The sequence below is a fragment of the Tupaia chinensis genome, unplaced genomic scaffold, assembly GCF_000334495.1.
Source record: "Tupaia chinensis unplaced genomic scaffold, TupChi_1.0 Scaffold000380_1, whole genome shotgun sequence".
Lineage (NCBI taxonomy): Eukaryota > Metazoa > Chordata > Mammalia > Scandentia > Tupaiidae > Tupaia > Tupaia belangeri.
In genome coordinates, this window is record NW_006159882.1 from 359,971 (window position 1) to 368,129 (window position 8,159).

The 8,159-nt window shown below is 36.2% G+C and overlaps 1 protein-coding gene across 4 annotated transcripts in view; it reads right to left on the bottom strand.

The window, feature by feature from the left end:
- The window catches only part of GPD2 (glycerol-3-phosphate dehydrogenase 2), a 162,680-nt gene that overhangs the window by 124,047 nt on the left and 30,474 nt on the right, over positions 1-8,159 (bottom strand). For 3 of the 4 annotated variants that reach the window (XM_006153544.3, XM_006153545.3, XM_014589782.2), the window contains exon 2: positions 1,899-2,008. In XM_006153544.3, coding sequence (XP_006153606.1) covers positions 1,899-2,000 — 102 coding nt within the window. In that variant the 5' untranslated portion in view covers positions 2,001-2,008. Of the gene's footprint in view, positions 1-1,898; positions 2,009-4,490; positions 4,559-8,159 lie in introns of those variants that run through there. The other variant, XM_006153543.2, reaches the window with a different exon arrangement.

Below are 8,159 nucleotides of genomic sequence, written 5' to 3' on the forward strand. Positions count from 1 at the left end.
AAAAATTTTTTCCCCCTCTTTTTTTTTTTTTCTTTTTTTTTTTTTTTTTTTTTTTTTGCCAAGACCTGTGGCTACATGCACCTGCTACCCCCCAAATTTATGCCCATAGCAATATCTTAAAGGGACAGGAATCAAGACAAAAGGAATGCACATAGTTGGATTTCCTATGCAACTCATTGACGGAATATGCCTGTAGTGATTTTTTTCAACAGGACTTGTCAGCTTAAAATTATAAGTGACTTTGAGCTGCTGGTATGCATTTATGTTGGCCATTAGGGTGGTCAGGATGTCTAACTTAGGGAATAATAAAATGACAAAATTTCCCAGGATCAATGGACTCTAATTTTACCTTTATTTTGTTGACTAAAATCCTTCCCTAACTGGATTGTTTGAGGCAGTATTATCTGTTTATTTTATTCCATGAGGTCAATTATTGTAGAGAATTCATACAAATAAAAAACAGTATTGCCTAGGTACAAAGTTAAGCAATAAACTCTTAAGTAAAACATGCTTACTGTGGTTAAAAGACACAAACCACAACAAATTTAGCAACAACGCATCATATTAGATATCGTGACCTTTGGCACTGGCATTTTCCAGTATCGTTTCAGATAGCACTGGTAAAGATGGCAGACGTAATTTAATCTCTTAATACTCATGTCTCAAGCAGAAATGCAATTCTGAAATAGCTTCAGCAGAAACAACATCTTTCACACTTACATTTAGGAACCAAGGTAATCTTTTAAAAGAATTAGTGCATCTAGCATGATCAGTGAATGAGGAGGAATTTAATAGTAACTCAACCAATTATAATACCTGATATACACACCTGGGGAAGTGAGGGTACTATGCTCACAATTCAGAACGAATAAGGCAATCTATTCAATATCATCCATCTTCAGGAAGAAGCATATAAAAATCAACTTTTTTTAAACTATAAGCTAGTACATTGATTCTTCTTAACATTTGTTTTTAAAGTGGTATTTCTCATTCAGGATATGGACTCCAAGCAATATACCTGGCTCTGGCACTTTGTAACACAAAGAAACAGAAACCAGTCAAGGCAATCCATGGCTTATAAGTAACCACAACAAAGTAGACAATGAGTAGCTCATAGGTCATCCCACTCGCAAAAGCTAACCAATTTCCTTTACCTTTTTCTTGAAACAGAATGTACCAACCAGCTGGTATCACAGAATACCCTAAACATGGGGGAAGGGGAACAAGGGACATACCAACTACTGAGTGATTAACATTTCTATCCTGAAAAGAAAGAAATCACTCAGCAAAATTATTTCCTGGCATTCATTTGAACTATGGGGAGATACTGTTGTGGTGTAAAGGAAAAAATAAAAAGAAAGTAAACTAAACACTTTCATACTAATCTCATTTTCATGGCTTCCTCCAATTAACATTTTTACCTCATACAAGGGAATACTATATAAGTAGCTAAAACTTCAAGAAATCAAACCAGGATTCAGAGTTGGGCTTTTTCTTCCCCATTTCCTTTTTCAGCTCCCTGCCTTCTAATAAGACAAACTTTTGGCAGGAACAAGGTATCCAGACATTTTGATGAACTAGACAAGGAATGTCTAAATGAACAAAAACCTTGGCACTTGTAAATGAAGCAGTCTTTTAAAAACCAAAGAGCCAAAACAGGCTAGCTAGGCTTCCTGAAAAAAAAAAAAAAAAAAAAAAAAATCCACCTCACTTTTTAAAAAGTGAGATACACAGTTTTCAAAGATCATTAAAGAAGTATTCTAATTTAGTACCTTCGAGATCAAAATTGATAAACTTTAACCGTAATTTCTAAACAAAACCATTAAGTGTACACATGCCCCGTTTACATCCTCAGCAGGTTTCAGATGCATATATAATCAACATATGTAGTTACTTACTTGCTTCCTTCTGTAATGAGCAAAGTGAGAAAGTCCTAAAACTGTTGCAAGAGCACCTCCTCCAACAAGAACAGTCCCTTTCACTGCCTTTTGAAATGCCATTTCTTAGCCTAGAAAGGGGATAAAAAGGAAAAAGTGGTTAATTGGGATTGTAACAATCCCAGTAATAGACACTATATAGATTATGAAACTATGTGAAACCAGGAAACATAAAATAATGAAGTTACTAACATGCCAACTTGTATACCACAATTCAAAAGCAATAGCCAAAAAAATCTAGATAATGGAAGTGATTATATAAAAGTTACTTTTAGATCTGACAGGAATTAAAGAAAAAAAGAGACTCAAGAGAAAACTGAGGATATTTACACAGTATAAAGTCAAGAAAGGTGAAAAGAAATGTCATTGTGTATTTGACAAAACTGCATGCCGTACTTGCAAATTTGTTCAACAAGCTAATCCCTTCCATAAGAAGAACTGGCAGAAATCTTGGATCATTCGACATGACAATAAACCTCAGATTTGTTTCAGGTTCTTCGGCAAATGTTTAACTCAAATTGTGGTACAACTTCCTCCACAAATTTTCCCTTCCTAATAAAGTTCTCACCAGAGCCAAAAGCCAACGCTTGCATTTCTACAATTGTAAGAGCCTACATTTGACAGATAAAAACTCAAATGATACCATACCTTAAACATTTCATAAACTGACTAACTTAAACTGTTGCAATTCCCTTCATTATGGAGACCCATAAACTGACTAACTTAAACTGTTGCAATTCCAGTCATTATGGAGACTTAAAAAAAAAAAAAATTAGAAAGTTTTTTTTAGCCAGACTTACATGACATGAAATTTCAAAAGGAAAACCTCAGAAAGCACTCTTTCAGGCTCACTGTATATGTTTTTTTTAGCCAGACTTACATGACATGAAATTTCAAAAGGAAAACCTCAGAAAGCACTCTTTCACGCTCACTGTATATTTCCTTATTTTTATTTATTTATTTATTTATTTATTTATTTATTTATTTATTTATTTATTTTTGACATAGGGCACGTGCACTCACTGAAGAGAGAGAGAAAGAATGAAAGTAAGAAATCATCCCTTAGGGGGAATGGCCACGCCATAATCCCTTCTCCTCCATTCTCCTCTCAGTATTTTAGGCACACATATACATGCACCCGGCATGAATTTGAAACCACTAGGTTCAGAACCTGTACCATAGTTGGTCATGAGGGTCTCCAGCACCTTAGCCACTATGTCACCTACTAGCCCACTGTATATGTCTAAATAAACTTCTATATTAGGTGGGGCAGCCCATGGCTGTTAAGGCAGCTGGATCCCACATGGCCAACTCCACAGTTCAAGTCTTGGACTTGGCAACATGAAAAAAACAAACTGGGCCCAAAAGTCCCAAAAAGAGTAAAAGATGGAAGAGAAGGGATTGTAGGATGGCCATTCCCCATGGGAATATGCTCTCTTACTTTTCCTGTCTCCCTCTCTGTCTCTCTCTCTCCAGACAATGCACATATACTCAGTCAAATTAAAAAAAAAAAAAATTCTGCATTATGTCAGGTCTTGACTTTTTTTCCTATCTGGATAGATAGAAGATTTTTACGTCTTTACAAAGACCTAAAATCAGTTTTGAATTTTTTCAGAAACAAACCCAAAAAAGTTGCATAAACATGAAACCATCACCAAAAATACTCTTGCCTACTTTTGTTCTCTTGAACATAAAAAGATAATGCTGTATGATTACCTAAAAAAAAAAAATTCATACTCAGAATTATGTAACTGGATGAGCTGAAGGGTGCCAATTCACAAAAGCAGCAGGCACACTCACACCGTACAGGGAAGCCACTCGCCTTTTTCCTGTGTGGGTAGGGGGTCTGGCCTGTCTAGACAATATATCTTATACTCTACTGCTGTCTCACAACTCTTACTATAAAGGCAGTTATAACTTAGATTACTAAAAAACATAAAAGTATTCCAAGATAAATTTTAATACAGCTAAATGTTTGGGTCCATACTGGATGGCTCTTATTCATGATTGTAAATAATTTCAATGCAGTTAATAACTATGATGCTACAGAATAGCCACCTTGGAATACTAAAAATTATAAACTAAAAGTTAACATTTCTTATGATTTCGTTTTTGCCTCTGAACTCATTCTTCCTAACTAACTGGCATTCTTAGACTCATCTCTTCTATTAAGATTCTTTCCAAAAAAAATATTTCACATGCATATATGTACTCTGCTAGAGGTCTCTTTTTTCCTTTTTTTCTGTATACTAACAATCCTCTCTTTCCTAAGTTATAGAAGACAGCTGGTAGATGCAGTCTAGGGATGCCAATTCATCATTCAGTCAATCCTAAGCAAAACCTACCCTATATAGCTCTGAATAGTAAAAGCCACAATTTATTGGGCGCCCATTTGTCATAGCTTACTATCACTAAAGGTATTGCTTAAATGCTCACATGGATGCCTGTCACACAACATTCCAAACACTGGCAGCCCAGAGATAGTATTTGATCTTAAGACCAGCTGGATTCCATTAACAGGTGGGGACAGAGTAGAGTTCTAGTTCTAATTACCTAAGAAGTACATGTGCCTGCCCCATACAGACAGCAATCTGGTGGTCTGTTGAATGTGAGTGCTGTGGCTAACTGACTTTAACTTAGTATCTTTGCTTAAGTCTTGTTGATAATGTCATTGATGACCTCACAAAGGATGCCACATACCAACATGGCCGACTGAGGGATGTTATAGATAACAGTCAATGAGAATGTCTCAGTATAAGAGGTGTTCACTCAGTCAGTTATGTTTAGTTAGTTTTTCTCAATGTATGGGTTCCCAGGTTTCTTACCTACCTTATTGTATTGTTTCAATTTGATTTGTCTGAGACCAAAACTTGCAAAGGGGAACATTATTGTGTATTTCCTCAATGAACCACTAATACAAGTGAAAAGCTACATTCACATATTATTTTGCAGAGTTGGCATTAATATTGACTTTAACCAATGAAGTTTCCTTTTGTGATAATTTCATAAAATAATCTATGCTGGAAAGATCAGTATTTCTACTGTGACCAAATCCTTCCATAAAACCATTCTGAACAATGAACAAACGACTATTACGAGTCATTCAAAAACCAAGTACAGAATCAGCTTTATCTGGCTCTTCTAAAATTATCATTACCTTTATTGGACTGTGAATGTTATAATGACAGTTGCCACTTATTACTTGCTAGGTAGTAGTTACTGTGCTTTTAATTCTTGCTATACATAAGCTCATTTCATCCTCACAACATCTAATTTCATAAAGAAGCAGTTATGGTTCAGAGGAAGAAAGGGATTTGCCCAAAGTCACATCCAGTAAGTGAGAAGACCACAAACAACTAAGTCTGTGTCCTTAACAAGTAGATGGTTCTGCCATACCTTTGGTCTCAAAAAAGGCAAATTTTCCCAGTGAGTTACATAATATTTTGCTGTCACTTCTAAAAGAAGGCCCTAATCTCAAACACACTCTGAAAGTGCATAGTCCCATGGCATTAGGGTTTCTTTCTAATGCAATGAAGAAGCCTCTGGCAAAGTATCTACTACTAATCTTTTGTCAGATCATGTCAGAGTTTTCCTTAATGTGGGAAGAAGGAAATTTAAAACTAGATCAGTGTAACTCATTGCTGTGGACTATGTCTACCCATTTATTTTGCACTGTAAGGAGATCAATTTTCACAATGATTGCAAAGAAGATGATATTCTTCTAAAAAAAGCTGCAACTCGAAAGTTAGCAAAGAACGGGATCAAACATATTGACAAATCTTTATCAGTTGCAATTAAAAGTGTAATAAAACTGGAGAAATAAAAAATTATCCAGAAATAAAATTAACTCAGTTGTTGCAGCTTAACATCCATGTTTTATAGCCTATTCATTACACTACATACACATTGACTCAGGACAGGTTCCTGCATTGGCACAGAACAGTGGTAGCCCTCTAATTCTTGCAAGGAGAACATCCACTGAACTGGTAAAACCTAAAAAAATGACACTCAATTAAAAATATAAGAGCTCTCCAAAAAGTTTATGGCAAATGTGTATTTGAAAAAACTGGGAGAAACCATGTAGCTTGGTGGTTAAGGCAGCTGGGTCCCACAGAGTCAGCTGCATGATTTGAGTTCCAGACCTAGAGCCTTGAAAAACATAAGCATGTGCATGCATGCCCAAAATCCCAAGAGAAGAGCGGAAAAAAAGGGATTGTGAAATGGTCATCCTCCCCCCCACCCACCCCGGGGGGTGTGCTTTCTCACTTTCTTCCTCTAGTGAGGACATACACACTAAAGCAAATTTTAAAATAATAATAATGTTAAAAGCTTAAAGAAAAACTATGCATAGATTTCAAAAGTTCCTGTACCAAAATGAACACATACTATAATTCCATTTTTCTATTTTTAAAATCCTCTCATACCAATGAGTTCATCAACTGTCCTCAAGAAGTTGTAGGTACAAAAGGAAAGTGTCTCTCTGCTCTTAGAAGTTGGTTGGAATGAACTGACAATAGACCCATTAATGAAAAAGACAGCATACAAAATGTATTAATGTGCATGAAGGAAAAAGATAAATAACACGGTATCATTCTGGGGGCATACAAGTACTATTGGCTAGAGATGGTATGTGGTTGAAAATGACATTTACAAAGAAGTACAGTGCAGGACAGGACAGAGGAAGACTCCGGATTTATAAAGTAAGGTATTTCTCCAATAATCTTATGGCAACAGGAAGTTGACTAGGAAGAGAAAGGTTTTGTGTCATGATTTATAAAGTGTTCAAATAGAGTTTGTGTTGAAGCTTATGATGAAGACAATGAGACCAATTAGAGGACAATAAAACAGTCCCTCTGTGAGAGGGTGAGGGCCTGATTTAAGGCAATGTTGGAAAAGCAAATGCAGAAAATGAAGCTTTGCAGAAACCTGATGACAGCTCTTAATTAGAGACTATGACAGCACCTGACAACCCATTACAGGAGGAAACAGGAAGAAACTGAACATGGTAAAGGGTTTTTAGCATGGGAGCTGGGATTGACCCCAACATTACAAGTATTAAGATCTAGAAAGAGAAGCAGGTGCAAAGGAGAAAAGGAGCTCAGCACAGTTAAGAAATTGGAGATCTTAACGGAACACTTACATGGAGAAACAACAAACAGATGGATATATGAGTACAAAGCTCACAAGGGTAGTCAAAGCTGAAAGTATAGTTTGGGAAATTTCTGCCTGGAATAGAAAGATAGAACTGTTTCACTGCAAAATATACTGCCTGTAGCAAACACACACTGGAATTACCACTTCTCAAAGTTTGCTGACTCATGTTTCTGGCTGACTGCTACAACTTAATATGGCTTCACTGAATTCCTAGCTGTCATTTTAGAACTATTATAGACAGAATAACTTCAATCATGCAAACGACCTCTCAGATCCAACGTCATACACATATTGAGTATTCCTTATCTGAGACACTAGGACCAGAAATGTTTCAAATTTTGAAATAAATAGCATATAAATAATGAAATATCAGGGGATGAGACCCAAGTCTAAACACAAAACACATTTATGTTTCAAATACTCCTTATACACATGGACTGAAGGTAATTTTATACAATATTCATTTATCACCATGTCTTCACTGTGACATGTTACTTAGGCATGGAACTTTCTATTTGTAGTGTCATGTCAGTGGTCAGAGTTTTAGATTTTTGGAGCATTTCTGATTTCAGATTTTCAGACTGGGGATTCAACTTGTGGTCTTAGAGTGTCCACTCTTTGTGCTTCTTCCCATTCAGAGGCCGGGATTCTTGCCCAGCATTTGGATTACTTAACCACAGACTCCATCCTTCTAAGAGCAAGTAATCAACAACTGAAAAAGGCAGACGGTTACCCCAGAAATTACCCACAGGTAAACTCATTCTATAAAAAAGAGCACACTTCTTGGCTCCTGAACTGTCTAAGGTACTCAAATTCCTCTCCCTATCTTCCTGTCTTATTTCTTCTTTCCCAGTAACCTTGCTATTCAAGATGTACATTTAGCCTGAGTAAGAATCTAGGCAGATTGATTTATCACCCCTCTGTGGAAGAAGCCCTGAGTCCTTTCATGTTAACAAAACATTTCTATCCTTCTGATCTCTTGTATAGAAACTGCGACCTTTCCAATCTCTTTTTTTTTTTTTTTTTTTTTTTTTTTTAGGGTTTCGCAACAGGGCGCGACGACCCCCC